Source organism: Neocloeon triangulifer, unplaced genomic scaffold, assembly GCF_031216515.1.
Source record: "Neocloeon triangulifer isolate White Clay Creek 2 clone unplaced genomic scaffold, ASM3121651v1 ptg000014l, whole genome shotgun sequence".
In the NCBI taxonomy this organism is placed as follows: Eukaryota; Metazoa; Arthropoda; class Insecta; order Ephemeroptera; family Baetidae; genus Neocloeon; species Neocloeon triangulifer.
In genome coordinates this window covers 3,862,417-3,880,441 of record NW_026775556.1, presented here as the reverse complement: position 1 = coordinate 3,880,441, position 18,025 = coordinate 3,862,417, and the positions used below count along the sequence as shown (strand labels likewise).

Genomic DNA, 18,025 nt, shown 5'->3' with positions numbered 1-18,025 from the left:
CATTTAAATGAGAACATCATTTAATTTTATAAAATCTAAACCTCGCAGCTCTCAAATAAATTGCTTTAATTGATTTAAACAGAAATTAAAGAGGAGTATATTTTTTACTGAGGATGAACATTTATTTTATTTTAGAAAATTAATGTTTATTTTTTAATTCCAATTTTATCTTGGTATGGCTTCAATTTAATAAATAAGTAAATTGGAGGAACCGTGATAAAAAAGTGGTCTGAGAAGTATAATCTATTAATTTCTTAAACTTTAATCTAGATTGATTGAGAGAGTCAAAATTAAAAATGGCGACGCAAATCTCTGCAAAATAAAAAATGAATCTCGCGTGTCATAATATGAATGTATTCCGCGCGCAAGGCTAAAACCGCTTTCAGCAGTAATTATGAAAACACGTTTCATCAAAATTTGAAACAACTTCTTGAACAAGCGTTTAATAACAAACAATTATACAGCTTAAATGATGTTCGTCTTTCGTTCCGGGTTGTGCGATTACAGAATTATTGAGACAAGATATTTAATAGAAGGATTTAACATGAATAATTTATCTACTGAAACTGATAAAAGGGAAACGAATGAAGTTATAAGATTAAAAAATGAAATTTTGATAAAAAAATTTAAATTTTTCCTACTGTTAGATAAGACTTTTTTAAATTTTATTTTGAACATTCTAATCGTTCCTTTGTCATTTTTACTTGGACAGTTTCAGTAATTCCAATACAATATTTTTCTGAAATGAAGAGATCAGGCCTTTCCTCATTGCGAAAAATTGGTTTTATTAAAAAAAAAATAGCTCTACCAGTTTCGGTCACAGTCTGCGACCCTATTTCTTGAGCAAGAAAAATAAATTATAAATCAGCAAAATAGAAAAAACACCATATTTTAACATAAAAATTAAAATCTTCAAACTAACTTAAAATTTTTATGTTTAAATGTGATGTTTTTTCAATTCCCTAGAGCTCAATTTCTTAAAAAAATATATATTTTTAACACAATTTAAGGTCATACATATTTTCCCTTAACGTAGTTTTTTCATTATGTATGTATTTAATTTAAAATTAATGTACCTGCATCATATATAAATTTAATATTATAATCTCAACTTCTTTTCTTACGAAATAAGTACTATACAAAATTGCCAGTATTACATGACAACCTGAACGGGACCATAAAAGCTGAACCTAATAATAAATTGACGATTTGGTTGCAGCAGAGCAGAGGTGACCCTGAGCCGAAAACAAAAAGGACCGCGGGCACGTGTTGCAGGCAGTGGAGTGCAGGCGCCACCAACACACTCCGCATTGAGGTGCTTTCCCGCGGCCGATCGATAAACGACGCAGCAGCTGCGAGTGCCGCCGCGACCAGCTGACTGTCGCACAAAAAGCTCGCTCGGTCTCGCGTGCACCGCTGCCGAGACTACAGAGGCCTTCGCGACCCTTAGGAGGAATGCAGAAGTGAGACGAGCAGGTTGCAACCAGGTGACACCAAAGCGCCGAGTCGAGAGCCGACCTTCAAGGGTCTGCGTTGACCTTGGGCTGCACTGCTAAAAAAACATGTCCGAGTCAACCGCGGAGGGCCATGCGGCGGCGGCCAACGGCGACGGCAAAACTAGCAACGGCCTGCACCTGCACCGCCACAACAAGCGGCCCTTCCTCATCGGCGTGTCCGGAGGAACGGCCTCGGGAAAGGTACCACTAAGATTCTTAATTTTTTGTTGTTCCAACTCTGAGAATGTGTGCAGTCGACGGTGTGCAAGAGGATCATGGAGAAGCTGGGCATCGACAACGTGGCCTACACGCAGCGGCAGGTCGTGTGCATCAGCCAGGACAGCTTCTACCGCGAACTCAACGACGAGGAGCGCATCAGGGCCGTCAAGGGCAACTTCAACTTCGACCACCCCGGTTTGATCTCAATTTTTTCCTTATTTTTTTTTTTTACTTATATATTATGGCGTGTCACGGAAGAGATTGATTTTTTGTTACGTTTTTAGGTCTTGATTTGGTTTGCAGACGAAAATAATTCCTTGTTCTTTTTTTATTGAATTAATTTTAAGGAAGTTTTGGTTTGGTTCAATGACCGCGGCACACACTTGGCAACGCCGGCCGACAACCTTGCTGAATTATCGCTCTTGCTAAAAACCTCTATTTTTGCGCACATTCTAACAACTACTCACTTTATTTCCAACGCAAGGCCATTCCACGTTTGTTGCAGTAAAACAAGAGCTTAAAAATAATACTCCTCGCTCAAACTCCTTCCAATTTAAACATACCATCAGTATTTCCTTGGCAAATCAATCAAAACATGCTAAATAAATTTTTTTATTTGTTTTGCAGACAAAATTATTATTAGGTCTTTTTATAACATAAGCTGGACCAGTACTTTTTGAAAAAAAAATTGCGGATTAATAAAGCTTTCAATAATCTCTATGGGCAGCCAATTTGAATAAAACTGGCCAGTCTAAAAATTTCAAATGCGTACAACTTTGCCAATTTTGGCCAAATTTAGTCTCCCAACATATTCGTTGCAATCCAAGGATATTCTGAATTTACATAATAAAATTTGGCTCCTTTGAAAATCGAATTACAGATGCTTTTGACAACGAGCTGCTTCACCAGACGTTGGCGGACATTCTGCACGGCAAGAGCTGTGAAATACCGGTATATGATTATCGCAAGCATTCAAGCAGCGGTCAACAAATGTCCACCATCTACCCTGCAGACGTGGTCCTTGTCGAGGGCATCCTCGCCTTCTACATCCCCGAGATAAGGAACCTTTTCCACATGAAGCTGTTTGTCGACACCGACTCAGACCTTAGACTTGCTCGCAGAGGTCATTACTAAATTTTTATCCACTCAAATCGTGATCCCGGGTCTAGTTTTAAGGGACATCAAGGAGAGGGGTCGAGACCTGGACCAGGTGTTGAATCAATACACCATGTACGTCAAGCCGGCCTTTGAGGAGTTTTGTCTGCCCGTAATTATACTCCTCCCTAATTATTTCCACTTAACCATTTAATCACAAAATGATTTTTGCGCAGACCAAGAAATTCGCCGACGTTATCATTCCCCGCGGAGCCGACAACACAGGCAAGTCTTTAGCAAACTCGATCCCTTGCTGCTTTTCTCTTGATTTGAACGCATGCTAAATTCTTGAACACACTTTACTAGAAAAGCAGGTGGTGGAACAAAAAAAAAAAGTGCTGCTGAGCTCTCTGACTAATCCGAATTCACATTCTTTTAAAATTCAGCTTTAGTAACTCTGGTGTGGTGGTTGGTTGTGATTAATTACCTTCTCTCAGAGTAATAATTTGTGTGTGATTTGCGCGCGCATACCAGACGAGAGCTTTAAATAGTTTTTTATTGTTTGGTTTTTGTGTTCCATTTGCAGTGGCTATTGACTTGATTGTCCACCATATTCGAAATATTTTGCATGGCGACGACGAGGTAGAGGCGCCGCGACCGCCTCCAATCATCGACCACCACCCCCTGTGTAATGGCAACCACCGCAACACGGCCTCACTCAAGCAGCCGCCCACTCGAAATTCGTCCTCTGAATCTCTCATCCGCTAATTTACACTCATTTTTTTTTTAGCAATCCTCTAATTCGCAGAGATTTGAAAAATCACGTCCGATTCCAATGACGATTTTGGCTTCTAGCGCTAATAATTTCAAAGATTTCTGCCCAAATTATATATTTTTTTTGACACTGTTGAAATCGCCTTTTAAAATTATCAGTTTTGAATAACAAAAATTTGGTTGCGGAAAATTTAAGTGGCCCGATTCCTGATTAGTGACAGCACAAGTTAATTAGCTCGAGTGTAGCTTAGCTTAATACGCTCAATCTACGCGCAGAAAACTTGTAATCGATTGCGAAAATTCACCCCTCGGAATGAGTCAAATCAAAAAATTTTTGTGAGAAGAATCTTCCAATGAGATAGAGAGCTTTTCGGATTAATGAGTGACGCTCAACAATTTTTGAACGCAGGATAATTGAAACTTACTGTTAGCCTTTAAAGGAGTCGATCGGCGTTGCCACATTTTGTAAATCTCCAAATAACTTTGGCAACCCTATCGGATTCCTGAACTTTTACTAACAGCAGTTTTTTCTAGATAGATAAATTTTCTTTTGTACCGCAATGAATTGTAATCTAAGTTATGATGCATTTGTTTGCGGTGATCACAGTCCCCAAATTCTAGTGCATTTCATATCTTTTTCAGCAAGAAGCAGATCACCCACGAACTGAGACTTAGAGCATTTTTAATTTTTGGAAATTCCCCGTTAATTTTTAGCTGCTACATTCCGAAAACTACCCCCATCGTAGCAGTCTTTTATCGACCCACAGCATTGCATTGTTGTTCCTTTACAAAACTATATACATATGATTTTGTGTCCTTTTTTACCACATTAATTGTGAAAACCACTGACGCGTTGTGTTATCATTTCCGCACACACGGCAAAATACCGCCGATCTGATAAGAGGCACACTTTTTTTAAGTTGTGTAAGAAAAACTAATAGTTGTAGTCTCACTAAAAAAAGAGAACGAAATGTATTTTGCCAATTGAATAAAATGTATGAAAACTGAAAAGTCGTTTCACTCAATAAAAAGAAACTGCCAGCTTGATTTTTGCTTTTTTCCCCAAAGATTAATACAAAAGGTGTGTTCAAGAATTGCACACTAATGAGCAGCAATGTCTGTGTGTGTTTTGTTTGTGTCCGCTGCTGCTGCACTGATTGTGTTTGTGCCCGACTGATTTTTGATCCAATTCTAGTGGCGATCGAGCTAATTGTGCAGCACATCAAGGACCTGCTGAACAACCAGGTGGCGGTGCCGCTGCCCGTCAGCCCCACCAAATTCTCAAACTCCTTCTCTGGTGAATCCTCCCCTGCCTCTCCGCGCAGGAATGTGCTCTCTGACGGACACTTCAAGACCCCGCACTGAATTCAGTCAAAACCACACGCTTTAGCTCTGCATTTTAATTATCACTTATCTAATCACACACACCAAATATTTTAACTAGAATTTTAAAATTTACACAAGCTAGTCCTTTTGAAAAATTGCAGGATTCAATTTTTTGTCTTTTTTTTGTTATAAATTAATTTCCTCTCTATTATAACATAGCAAGTGTTTCCTACAATATTACTATAGAAATAGAATAAAAAAGAAGCATAAATCTTCTTTTGACATTTGCTAAGTGACAAACGTTTATTATTAATTAAGAAAATTGTCTTAAAATTTTATATTGATTGTGGAATCAGTTGTATGTACAAGCATTCATTTTCCTGCCAATCATGAAAATAAAAAAAAAGTACTTGACAGACCCGCATTCATTCATTTCACTTTCCTTGTCCTTCCGAATTTTACTGGTAGTACAACTCGAGGTTCATTCCGTCGTGGATCTCATCTAAATTAGAATTTTATTTTAGTAAGGTAAATATAAAAATATTATAAATTAGATACATACAGTCCTGTAGCGTGATGTGGTCCTTGAAGATCGTGTACCACTTTTTGAGGACAATTTTGTCATAGCGTGTGCCGGTCTGAGCGGCGATCAACTTCTTCAGGTCGCCGATTGTGTCGTCCGTGTTGCATTTGACACGCACCTTTTTGCCCAGACGGTCGTTACACGTGATTTCAATCATGCCTACACAAAATTCAAAATAAATCACAGTTAATCAATAGCAGGAAAACAATGTATGTATAGCGAAATGTCTGGAAACCAAAGTTGCTTCCAAAATCCGTGTCTTGTTAATATTTTGGCAAAAAATTGGTTTCATTGAACAACGAAAATTTTGCCATAAAATTAAATGTCTTAAAACTTACTTCGACGTGTACTTTCTCAAAAATTTGCAAAAGTAAGAAGCTTTTCGGCAGAATTCTCCCGATTGTTCACCGTCAACAAAACAATAACAAATCCTAGAAAAAATTGCAAACCAAAGAGGTCCTGTCAAACTAGGCGCGAAAATTTAAATTTTATATTATGCAACTTATGCAAATAGGCGCTTTCTAGCAGCGCAATAATGTTTCTTTTAGTGTTTAATTTTTTTAACATTTATCATCCAAATAACACTCCAATATTTAATATTAACTTACACAAAATAAGAAACGATTTTATTTAATGAATGTAGAATACAAGAGTCTCCACTTAATGAACAGTTATTTCGAATGTTTTAATTTTTTTATGTTGTAACTTCGTGGCCGAAAGGGTCTAGTTTCATTTTAAGCAGTTCAACAGATGACTCAGAGATCTTTTGCAGCAATTCCCTGAGGTCTTTCTTGCTGAAGTGTCTGTAGAGTTCGTAGCGCTCGGAAGCGATGATGTTGGCTAGGTGGAGGCTGAACTTAGCGTCACCCGACTTGAGGCTGATTTCGTGGACAAGGAAAGCAGCTTGCGGCACCACAATGCGGATCAGGCTGTCAATTTCATTATTCCTGGCCACCACCTCAGGCGACAACTCCAACTCATCGCGCTCCTTTAGCCACACGCCATCAGGGAAGGTCAGGATATTCATGAACCGCTTCTTGCACACCTCGGCCATGTGGTTCAGGTTCTTCTTCCAGCTTTCGAGCGAGGACTTGTAAAACTTGATCTGTTCTTCGTAAAGCAGCTTCTGCTGGAAGGCGGCTTCCTTCGACACTGCTTCTGGCGCCACTGGCCTCTTGTGCAGGTAGTGCAGCCACTCTCCAAAATCTTTGTGTGCGTCCTGCAATTCACATTTACATGGTAATTCAATTGGATATTATGACCATCACTGATAATATAAAGCCAAATAAATAGTTACTATTCTTAGTGCATACCAAGTGTTCCAAACACTATTGTCATAGGTTTTTGATCACAAATAGGAAAACTAGATAAACTTATCACCTCAGCTCTCTAAATGTCCTACCTCTATAATATATTCATTTAATATTTTATTCTATTTTAAGGAAAAATAACTTTAAAAGTTTTTTGAGATGCCTATGTTTTTAACTTTAAAAACTGAATTACTTTGAACAAGATAAAATTTATGGACTAACCAGATAGAGCTGAAAGGAGAGGTATTCGCGCATGGCGGCGCTGTGTCTCGGTGAACAATCCTCGTTTTCACTGAGCAATTGACCCTGTTGGACAATGGTATGCAGGACGTCTGGAGGAATCTTGGCGTAGGCATTCCTGGCCAGATCCAGCTTGCCCTTGGACACGAACTGCCGCACAAGGGCGTTGGAGTGCCACAGAGCCTCCACACTCTGCGACGGACATATACTCAGCCACTCGAGCGCATCGATCTTGGCTACGTCCTCCTCTACAGGGTTCAGACCTGATACAAGTGATATGTCAGGGTCACTCTTCACTAAGGGACAAATCAGTACCTGGTTTAGACGTCTGGCGCTCCCTGATGGCGACGACAACCTTCCTAGCCGCCTTGGTAAAGTCCAGGTCAGCGTTGTTGGCCAGGATGGCGCACTGGGTCTTGATGTCGGGGTCAGTGATGCCCTCAAGGTAAGCGGCCAACACGTCCACCTGCTCCTTCTTGGGCAGCTTTGCAACATACGCAATAACTATTTCGGGCCTCTTCAGACCCATCACGTATTTTGTGTACGTCTTCAGCACCTCACTGGCATAGTGTGCGCATATCTCATTCTCCTCCTTGCCTAGCTGCTTCAGCACCAGCACCAAGTGCGCTGCAAACCTGAACACATATTTTTATTTTATCCTCTGATATTCACTAAAAATTGTTTTATTCTGATATCCAACAAAAATACCAATTTAGAGTATTTAGATATTGATAACATAAAACAAATGACAACCAAATGTATACATTTTTATGACAATTCTTACAGAACATATTTTTTTTTTAAATTGTTATTAATAAAATAATTTTAACAAGCTTGTAATTCCCAGAAAAACAGAATTTTTTGTTGACATTTTGACAGCTCAGTGTTACCTGAGAAGGAGCGGTGACTTTTGTGATGGAAGATTAGCGTGTTGCCTTGTCCAAGCGGCCAGGGTGGAGTATAGGGTGGCAACATCGTCAAGGATGATGAACCTCTGCAGGGTAGGGAAGTCATCAGCGTGCTCAGCCCTCACCTTGGGATCAATGCTGGAGGCAAGGGCGGCAAAAATCTGCGCCTGGCTCATCTTGTTTGCCCAGTAGTTGTTAGGCATCTCAACAAACTGCTTGTCCACGCGCTCCCTGATTTCTTCTTCGATGCGCACATCAATCATGGCCCTCAGGTGAGCCCACAACCAGTCTGCCCAGGTCGCCATTGAGGGCAGCATAGCCTTTTCAAAATATATTTATGTAAGAAAATTATCTTATAGGATAAAAATAAAGGTCAATACCTGGAGGTGTCCGCAGAGCGCAGCGTAGGTGGTGCGGGCCGTCTGTGGCAGTCTGGGGTCCTTGGACATGTGCCAGGCGGCAAGTTTCCAGAGGTCGCGGTTCGGGTTGCCTTCAACGGCCTCCAGTACACCAGTATCCTGATCCTTGCTCAAGTTGGGATCGTGGTAAAGCCGCCAGCCCTCCAGGGTAGCTGCTCGCCAAGGCTGTCCGCAGTGGACGCAGAGGCGCTGTGCTAAGTCTAGCTGCCCACAGCGGACGTGCGACAAAATCTGGCCTAGCAAAATTGCCTCATCCTCAGCATCCAACTTGTGAATGTACCTAAATATCAGGAAGTTAAATAAATGGTTTAGAGGTGCGTCTAGGCATGTGCTGATAATTTATAATATAATTTGGGCCTAAATGTACAGTAAAATTGACCAATGTAAGATTTTTTCGGATCCAGTTTCCATAAAAAATTTATTTTAAAAACTAAATTTGACGATTTTTCAGTGGTTTTCAGAAAAATTTGAATTGAATACTTTAATTGTTAATAGGAACAATTTTTAGAAAGGAAAGTTTTTATGAAACTAAAATATACCGAGACTGTCTAACGGGTGCGTCAGGGTCAATTTCAGTGACAAGAGCGACATTGGAGTTGTAGGCAAGGTTGTCCCTCTGCTTGAGCTGGAAGATGGTGTTCTCCCAGGTGACCGTTTTGTCTGAGAAGTGCTCGGCCCTGAGCAGCTGGGCATTTTCCTTTCGAGATGCCTCGGTCTGCTCGAGCCAGTCAACCACCAGCTGGCACTGCCTGGTTATGTTATCCTGCCGGAAAACGTCCAGCATAACCTCCTTCTCACTAATCCGCAGCTCCATGCCCACGTCCTTGCTGTCCTCATCAAAGTTCAGTCGGTCTGCGTAAAGAGTCTCCACTAAGCGCCAGGTGTTTCTCTCATCTGTCAGCCATTTCTCCAGCAAGTTGCAATTTCTGAAGTTCTGAACATATCAAAATTTTTCGATCAAATTAAATGTTATTCCCTTGTTAAATTTATACAAATTTTATTTGACAGATTGGCAAGAAAAAAATTGAACCTGAGCAAAGGAGTCGCAAACGTGGTGGAACTCCTTGATGGCGTCGAAGGCCTCTTGGGCGTCTGAGTGGGCGTCGAGGACATCAAAAAAGGCCTGAGCGAGTGCTTCGAGCGGCTCGGCTGACTCGGACAGCAGCGACTGGCTGTAGAACTTGGAGATCTCGCCAGGCAGAATGGTCACGTCCATGTTGGTGCTGTCAAAAACGGAGGCCGTCGTGTCAAGAGTGGATGAGCGCAACGGCAAGCGCTGCATAGGCGACCGCAGCATTTGCATCGTGTCGTCTGCGTCGGCCATCGAGTCATCCAGGTCCAGCGACCTGGGCCCCGACACAGGCAGCCGCCGCAGCATGCTGCAAACTTTGAAGGCAAAAATTTTAGTTTGTATGAAATGCAGCCAACAAATCTTTAAGTTACCTGGAATCTTTTACTTCTTTGATGAATGCAAAAATTTCGCAAAGTGCTTCAGGGTGGCTTAACAATCAGATAATTAACTTATTCTCGTTTGTTTACATACTTCGATTAATGCCGGTTAATTTTCGCACCCTTTTGGTAACAGTTAACAGTAACGCCAGTAACGCCACCAGAGGAGAAGCGACCGAAGGTAGAACTTGGCAAAAACCTCCATGGACTCCGCCCATCTTTCTTCCTATAGAACAAAAGTGCAACAACAAAAATAGACCAAACCCACATTTACGCATGCTTGTTGTTTAATGTTTACTTCTTGGGCTCCTGGTTTCAGTTGGTTTTAACTGCTGTTTGCTTATAAATTGAGGACGTTTAGTTTAAGAACATTTTTCTGAGCCATAAATTTAATTTATTATAAGCACTTTGAAATTTTTAAATACGTAACATAAGCCATCATGCTATCCCAGAGTCGATTGTTTCTTCTTTCAAGAAGTCTTCCTTTTTGTACTTCATCAGTTTCGTCTAGAACTATGTCGGTATGATATAATTCTTATTCTTGTCTCTATTTCAATTTATTATTGTGGATCAATTATGAAATTATTATGTTTTACTATTTATTTGTCCAGTATGGTCCAGCATTAATACGTATATTGAAAAATATCACAATTACATAGAAATTACATTATGATAATGGTGCTCTTATGGTACGTGCCAAATAGGAGCAGCGATGGCGGACCTTCGGTTGGTACACTGTGTAGGACTAACCGCAAAGCACTCGCGGACCGTGAGATAAATGGGAGGAGCCTATTCACCACTTTAACCAACAATCTTAATTTGGGGGCTGCAAGAAAGAATCAGGGCTTTGGGATGGGTTCAGAATGGGAAAGACGACATTTTCCGGGAAATTGCATTATGGTACGGGGAAAAATTGCATTACGGTACGCACAAAAATAACAGTATGGTACGCGCAAAAATTAAAATTATGGTTCGCGCAAAACGTTATGGAAAGCGAAAGAATTACATTATGGTACGCGCAAAAATAGCGTTAAAGTACGCGCAAAATTATATTATGGTACGTGCAAAAATTATACTAGGGTACGCGCAAAACTAACGTTATGGTACGCGCAAAAATTATATTATGATACGTGCAAAAATTATATTATGGTACGTGCAAAAATTATATTAGGGTACGCGCAAAAATAACGTTATGATACGCGCAAAAATTATATTATGATACGTGCAAAAATTATATTATGGTACGTGCAAAAATTATATTACGGTACGCGCAAAAATAACGTTATGGTACGCGCAAAAATTATATTATGATACGTGCAAAAATTATATTATGATACGCGCAAAAATTATATTATGGTACGTGCAAAAAATGATACGCGTAAAAAAAAGAAATGGTCAAATGTAAATTTATCATTAAAAAAAAAAGAAAAAATTGGGATTTTTTTTATAATTTATATCAATTCATAATTAATGTAATTAACATATTTAATCTGAAAACCCCTCTAGTATTTGATGAAAACAAGTAAAATTATTAGTAAAAAATTATTATCGTCTGTTCAAAAATTCCCTCTGCAGACAAGTTCTTCTGTAGGCAACTCTCCCATGTGCGTTTGCGAGCTTCGCTCGCACCTCCCTGCAAAAATCAATCTTGGAGGTTGCCCCAACTCCGAGTTGCCGGTTCGTGGGGTGCCCCCAGTCCCATGTGCGTTTGCGAGCTTCGCTCGCACCTCCCTGCAAAAATTAATCTTGGAGGTTGCCCAACTCCGAGTTGCCGGTTCGTGGGGTGCCCCCAGTCCCATGTGCGTTTGCGAGCTTCGCTCGCACCCCCCTGCAAAAATTAATCTTGGAGGTTGCCCCAACTCCGAGTTGCCGGTTCGTGGGGTGGCCCAAGTCCCATGTGCGTTTGCGAGCTTCGCTCGCACCTCCCTGCAAAAATTAATCTTGGAGGTTGCCCCAACTCCGAGTTGCCGGTTCGTGGGGTGCCCCCAGTCCCATGTGCGTTTGCGAGCTTCGCTCGCACCTCCCTGCAAAAATTAATCTTGGAGGTTGCCCCAACTCCGAGTTGCCGGTTCGTGGGGTGGCCCAAGTCCCATGTGCGTTTGCGAGCTTCGCTCGCACCCCCCTGCAAAAATTAATCTTGGAGGTTGCCCAGCTCCGAGTTGCCGGTTCGTGGGGTGCCCCAATCCCCTAGTGTGCAAAGTCTCCTCGCGTGCAAGGAATTGAAATAAAATCTGATATTGTAAAAATTATAGAATGATTTTCGTATTGCAATGTGAACAATAAAGAGTAAACAAATATTGAAAATATTGTTTAAATATAACTTTCGTAAGAAAAATATTTTTTTCGATAAAATTATATTAATAAATTTTTACATTTTGGTTAATTATTTTTAATTACTAATTTTTTAGTTAAATTTATAAAAAAAAATTCAATATTTGTTAACTCTTTATTGTTCACATAAACACTTTTCCATTCCCTTTGCACACGAGGGGATTTGGGGCACCCCACGAACCGGCAACTCGGAGTTGGGCAACCTCCAAGATTAATTTTTGCAGGGGGGTGCGAGCGAAGCTCGCAAACGCACATGGGACTGGGGCACCCCACTAACCGGCAACTCGGAGTTGGGCAACCTCCAAGATTAATTTTTGCAGGGGGGTGCGAGCGAAGCTCGCAAACGCACATGGGACTTGGGCCACCCCACGAACCGGCAACTCGGAGTTGGTCAACCTCCAAGATTAATTTTTGCAGGGGGGTGCGAGCGGAGCTCGCAAACGCACATGGGACTGGGGGCACCCCACGAACCGGCAACTCGGAGTTGGGCAACCTCCAAGATTAATTTTTGCAGGGGGGTGCGAGCGGAGCTCGCAAACGCACATGGGACTGGGGGCACCCCACGAACCGGCAACTCGGAGTTGGGCAACCTCCAAGATTAATTTTTGCAGGGGGGTGCGAGCGGAGCTCGCAAACGCACATGGGAGAGTTGCCTACAGAAGAACTTGTCTGCAGAGGGAATTTTGAACAGACGATAATAATTTTTTACTAATAATTTTACTTGTTTTCATCAAATACTTTTTTCAGGGGTTTTCAGATGAAATATAAATATGTTAATTACATAATTTTTTTAGGACTTGATATAAATTATAAAAAAAATGTGCTATTTTATATTACTTCCATTCATCAAATCCCAATTTTTTCTCTTTTTTTTTAATGATAAATTTACATTTCACCATTTCTTTTTTTTACGCGTATCATAACGCTACTTTTGCGCATACCATAATATAATTTTTGCACGTACCATAATATAATTTTTGCGCGTACCATAACGTTATTTTTGCGCGTACCCTAATATAATTTTTGCACGTACCATAACATAATTTTTGCACGTACCATAATATAATTTTTGCGCGTATCATAACATAATTTTTGCGCGTACCATAACGTTATTTTTGCGCGTACCCTAATATAATTTTTGCACGTACCATAACATAATTTTTGCACGTACCATAATATAATTTTTGCGCGTACCATAACATAATTTTTGCACGTACCATAACGTTATTTTTGCGCGTACCCTAGTATAATTTTTGCGCGTACCATAATATAATTTTTGCGCGTACTTAAACGTTATTTTTGCGCGTACCATAATATAAATTTTGTGCGTTCAATAACGTTGTTTTTGCGCGTACCATACTGTTATTTTTGCGCGTACCATAATGCAATTTTTCCCCGTACCATAATGCAATTTCCCGGAAAATAACGTCTTTCCCATTCTGAACCCATCCCAAAGCCCTGATTCTTTCTTGCAGCCCCCAAATTAAGATTGTTGGGAAAAGTGGTGAATAGGCTCCTCCCATTTATCTCACGGACCGCGAGGGTTCGGATCGCTTCGTTAAACTTCGCGTTTAGTCCTACAGAGGTACCAACCGAAGGTCCGCCATCGCTGCTCCTATTTGGCACGTACCATAAGAGCACCATGATAATAACATAACATAGAATTGATGGACAGCAGAACTTAAAGCAGAGTTTTGTACTTGTATTACATACATATTTATTAGAATAAGCTTTAACGCATTAAAATTTTGCTCAATCAATCAATTTGTACTAATCATTCTTCAATTCTAGTGGTACATTTTTAACAAACTCCGTGATACTTCAACCATAGCACCGAAGACGACACCAAAATCACAAGAGCGAAAAGTTCGAAAACCCAAACTCTCTGCCAACTCTGCCAACAGACCCAAATGGGACACAAAAGTTTGCCTCAACTTAACTTATTTACCCAAAGACTTATCATGGAAAAAAAATTTTCTTTAGAACTGGCTGATCGAGTGCAAACGGCCACAGTTTAATCTTCCAAAAGATATCCCAGGCACAGTTGGAGGAGGAACAGAGCTTGCTAGCCATGCCTGGTTCAACAGACATGCCAACGGCGATTTCTTCACAATTCATCCATCCGAAAAGGTTCTTCTCTTTGTTTTAAAAACACCAGAAAACTTATTTAATGTTATTCCTTTAAGCCTGTGGAAATTCAGAATACCGTCAGTGAAACTTTTGATGACATGAAATATTCCTCAGATTTGATATCAGCAGTAAAAAACTTAAGCTTTCATCACCCCACATTGATACAGGTGAAAATATTTTTGGAAATTGAAAGTTTCAACCTCTGATAAACTTCTGTTACAAAAGTGGAAAAGTGCCATACCTATTTTGGAAGGAAAAAATACCGTCATTGCAGCAGAAACTGGTTGTGGAAAAACTCTAGCCTATCTCTTACCCATCATGCAGCAATTAATCGATTGGAAAACCTTTTACCCCGAAAAATTGAATACACCTTTAGTTCTTGTCCTGGCGCCAAACCGAGAGCTGGTGCACCAAATTTATGTAAGAATTACTTCAGTTTATTGAAATTTCTCTTTTGCAATATAAAAATCCATCAAACTTTTTTTTACATAAATTGCAAACAATTTGAGGAGAAATGTCGAAATTTCGACGCCGCCAATTTTTTAATTTAAATATTGCACTATGTGTGGGAAAGGAAATATACAATTATATAATTATAAGCCATTTTTAATATTACAACACACAAAACGGTAGAGATATTGTTTTTGTGGGAGAAGAGCTTAAGGTAAGACTGGATGATTGGGCCTGAACCCGTAAAGCCGTTTTTAACATTGGGCTTATGGGCAAGGGCCCAAGAGAGCTCTCTCCGTCTCTCCTACACCTAGGCCCTAGGCGCACCAAAGTGAAATTTTGGTCACAGTCTGGGATTGGCAATGAGAGGGATATTTGGCTCTCTCGTACTTTTCCGTACCTTGATATGTATTTTGAAAAAAAATAATAACTAACCAACTAATTGAATTTCATTTGTCATTTTTCCTTCAATTTTGTAAAATGACCAATTTCATATTCCAGGACGTTGCATCTCAGCTTGCTAAGACTCTGCCTTTGACCCCGGTTATGTTGACAGGTGGAAGAACAAAAAGGCTGATCATGAACCCAAATTTTGAACCAATGGATATTTTAATTGCTACACCCTCTGTGGTCAGCAAATTGGCAGCAACAAAAGTTCTAGATCTCAGTAATATTCTCCATGTAGTTTTGGACGAAGCTGACACTTTAATGGACGACAGTTTCAACTGGTACATAAAAAAGTTTTTGAGAAAAATTAATGTAAGTATATTTTGATTCTGCTCATAATTGCTCTAGGTGAAATTCAAATTTAATGTATTTAGATTCATTTCCAAAGTCAACGGAGACATGGTTCTGCGCCTGTGGGAGCTCAACTGACCATGGTCAGCGCAACAATGCCCCAAGACATTGGACCTATCTTAGCAGATTTTCTTGATGTAATTATTCTCTTGGAACAAACTGGAATGAGTTCTAAATAATTAATTTAGGAGGATTCGTTTGAAATAGTGACTACTCCTGGACTGCACAAACTCATGCCCCAAATTAAACAAACTTTCTTACGAATGGGAAAAATCCACAAACCAGAAGAACTTTTGAAGAACGTTAAACATTTGAAAGCTCAGAAGTCTCCTACCCTCATTTTTAGGTTATTTTGGTTACCATTTTAAATTCTTCATTACTGACCATTTTTTGCAGCAATAAAACTGCTACAAGTCGATTTGTTACGCTATTTCTAAAGGAGCATAACATAGAAGCACCTTGTTTTTGTGCTAAAATGCCTGCTGAACTGAGATATGAAACCTTCAGCATGTTTCAAAGCGGAGAGACACAGTTTTTGTCAGTTACAGACATCGCATCTAGAGGACTTGACACATTAAAGGTAATCGTGCATTTGTATTTATTTCGGTTATGGAGACGGACTTATGAACTTTTTTAATTTTTGTGTAATTTCTGAAATTAATTTTATCTTATATTCTATATTGTTTTTAGGCTAATGTAATTTTGAACTACGACTTTCCTCTCTTCATGGCCGACTATCTTCATCGATGTGGCCGAGTTGGCAGGATAGGTAGTCAAGGTAGTGCGAGGGTGATAAACTTTGTGAATGGGCCAGTTGAAATTAAGCTTGTTCAAGCTATTGAGGTAAGAATCTATTATTTCTTTTTAATAAAGGTGAAGTCATTGATTCCTCTTTACAGAAATCAATAAGATCACAGGAGCCATTACCTGACGTGAATGGAAACATAATAAGACTGCTTCAGGAATATTCAGAGTCACAGTCGGAAAGAGAGTTTAACATGGAAATCAAACAATTGGCATCTGTTTAGTGTAAAAAATTTTATAGTCAATCCATAAAATATACAGTATGTTGCTCACACACTTAAATTTGTTTACTTTTGGCCCTCTTTGAAATCTTTTTAGGGGTCTGAGCTTCCCTCTTTTTGGGAGATTTCTTGATTGAGGTACTTGAGTGTTGAAACATCTTCAGGTCAGCGCAGAATAAAACCTGAATATATTAAATAAGTATAGAAAATAATATTGAGCTAAAATTTATCACAAAGCATACTGTGTGCGCCCAGCCAGCCTTAGGGCCATACAGTTCTTGGAAGTGTCCAGATATTTCTTCATAAATTTTATTGGTCACAGTTTTATTTTTCTTCAAGTGAGGTAAATACCAGTTGGCTGCAATTTGGAACACATGAGTGTCAACAGGAACTGCTTGCATGTGGCCCATGGACATTAGACAGATGCAGTCCGCAACCTACATTACCAATTTCATAATTTTTGTAAAAGAAAATTAAACACTTCTTGCCTTAGCACCAATCCCTGGTAAAGTTATTAGAGACTCCTTAGCTTGGGGATAGTCTACTTTTGACAAGCCATGAAGCCACTGGTCACCACCATTCTCCACAATTTTTCGAGCAGCTTTTTGAATGAAAGGGGCCCTATATCCAAAGCTGTTAGCGCGAAGTTGGCTTTCAACACCAGGCTCAGCAAGACGCTCGACAGTGGGGAAACTGAAGTAGTCTTTTTCGTCCAGTTGACAAATTTTATTTCCGTAGAGCTTGCACAGATTCTCAACCATGCTGCTTATTCTGAAGAGAAAAAAATTAAAAATATTTGTTTTGATTCAATTAAATAAATAGCCCATACCGACTGATATTGTTGTTTGATGAGCAAATGAAAGAGAATACATTCTCTCGGGGGTGCTGCTTTAAAATTCGTACACCAGCAAAATTTTTGTCACCCACAATCTTCTTAAAATTCTCGTCGTTCCTGGACCACATTTCATACAGAGGCTGCAGAGGAGTGTCCAGTCGAAGATACTGGATGAGCCTCTTTGACAGGTGGAATTCATCAAGCTCGGGACCTTTGACCCCATGGACTTTAAATTCCAGCTGATCATCTCCTGATGGGCCCCATCGGATTTGCCAGACTAGGTCCTCTATCACGCCTGTCCAAGTACCTGGCTCTGTTTCCTTCCACCTTGAGATTAATTGAGACACAGATAATAAAAACAAAAATTTATGTATGTAACATAAAATATTTGATCTCGTCATAATTATAAAATATATATACCTAAAGCATTGCCCACCGTTTAGAACAAGTTTCAGGTTCAAGTCCGTTTTCCTGCACACTGTTTTCATCCACATGCTGATTTTTCTCGGTATAATTTATTGTTAAAATAAAAACAGCAACATCTGTTTTTGTTATGTATTTTTCCCGCTGCCCGCTGCCAAGAAGTATAAAATTTTATTTTATACTTCTTGCTCGCTGCGTTGCTCCTTCCAATTGG

General features: G+C 39.8%; 5 protein-coding genes across 7 annotated transcripts; 2 read left to right on the top strand and 3 right to left on the bottom strand.

The window, feature by feature from the left end:
* The first annotated feature begins 1,228 nt into the window (after positions 1-1,228).
* On the top strand, positions 1,229-5,305 carry LOC132202008 (uridine-cytidine kinase-like). 2 transcript variants are annotated; one of them, XM_059628617.1, is made up of 6 exons: positions 1,229-1,697; positions 1,751-1,910; positions 2,596-2,838; positions 2,885-2,982; positions 3,047-3,095; positions 4,780-5,305. In XM_059628617.1, the coding sequence occupies exons 1-6, from the start codon at positions 1,563-1,565 to the stop codon at positions 4,947-4,949; spliced, it is 855 nt and encodes a 284-aa protein (XP_059484600.1). In that variant the 5' UTR covers positions 1,229-1,562; the 3' UTR covers positions 4,950-5,305. The 2 variants fall into 2 exon arrangements, with proteins under 2 accessions (XP_059484600.1, XP_059484599.1); XM_059628616.1 differs by lacking the exon at positions 4,780-5,305 and adding an exon at positions 3,397-3,596 and having other exon boundaries at positions 1,235-1,697.
* On the bottom strand, positions 4,532-5,954 carry LOC132202009 (ubiquitin-like protein 5). The gene is made up of 3 exons (XM_059628619.1): positions 5,832-5,954; positions 5,473-5,652; positions 4,532-5,412 (listed from the first exon to the last, which is right to left on the bottom strand). Exons 2-3 carry the CDS (start codon positions 5,648-5,650, stop codon positions 5,369-5,371), a joined length of 222 nt encoding a protein of 73 aa, XP_059484602.1. The 5' UTR covers positions 5,651-5,652; positions 5,832-5,954; the 3' UTR covers positions 4,532-5,368.
* A 137-nt stretch (positions 5,955-6,091) lies between these two features.
* On the bottom strand, positions 6,092-9,978 carry LOC132202005 (nuclear pore complex protein Nup107). The gene is made up of 8 exons (XM_059628612.1): positions 9,814-9,978; positions 9,401-9,756; positions 8,910-9,304; positions 8,332-8,650; positions 7,934-8,271; positions 7,359-7,678; positions 7,026-7,306; positions 6,092-6,712 (listed from the first exon to the last, which is right to left on the bottom strand). Exons 2-8 carry the CDS (start codon positions 9,746-9,748, stop codon positions 6,188-6,190), a joined length of 2,526 nt encoding a protein of 841 aa, XP_059484595.1. The 5' UTR covers positions 9,749-9,756; positions 9,814-9,978; the 3' UTR covers positions 6,092-6,187.
* Positions 9,979-10,057: 79 nt separating this feature from the next.
* LOC132202006 (probable ATP-dependent RNA helicase DDX28) lies at positions 10,058-16,619 on the top strand. Its single transcript, XM_059628613.1, has 11 exons — positions 10,058-10,340; positions 13,942-14,073; positions 14,134-14,280; positions 14,337-14,447; positions 14,506-14,700; positions 15,232-15,489; positions 15,552-15,665; positions 15,717-15,874; positions 15,925-16,108; positions 16,219-16,371; positions 16,428-16,619. Exons 1-11 carry the CDS (start codon positions 10,260-10,262, stop codon positions 16,554-16,556), a joined length of 1,662 nt encoding a protein of 553 aa, XP_059484596.1. The 5' UTR covers positions 10,058-10,259; the 3' UTR covers positions 16,557-16,619.
* Positions 16,548-17,989, bottom strand: LOC132202007 (N-glycosylase/DNA lyase). 2 transcript variants are annotated; one of them, XM_059628614.1, is made up of 5 exons: positions 17,809-17,989; positions 17,383-17,715; positions 17,042-17,324; positions 16,787-16,990; positions 16,548-16,735 (listed from the first exon to the last, which is right to left on the bottom strand). In XM_059628614.1, the coding sequence occupies exons 1-5, from the start codon at positions 17,880-17,882 to the stop codon at positions 16,610-16,612; spliced, it is 1,020 nt and encodes a 339-aa protein (XP_059484597.1). In that variant the 5' UTR covers positions 17,883-17,989; the 3' UTR covers positions 16,548-16,609. The 2 variants fall into 2 exon arrangements, with proteins under 2 accessions (XP_059484597.1, XP_059484598.1); XM_059628615.1 differs by having other exon boundaries at positions 16,796-16,990; positions 17,809-17,987.
* Between the last annotated feature and the right edge of the window lie 36 nt (positions 17,990-18,025).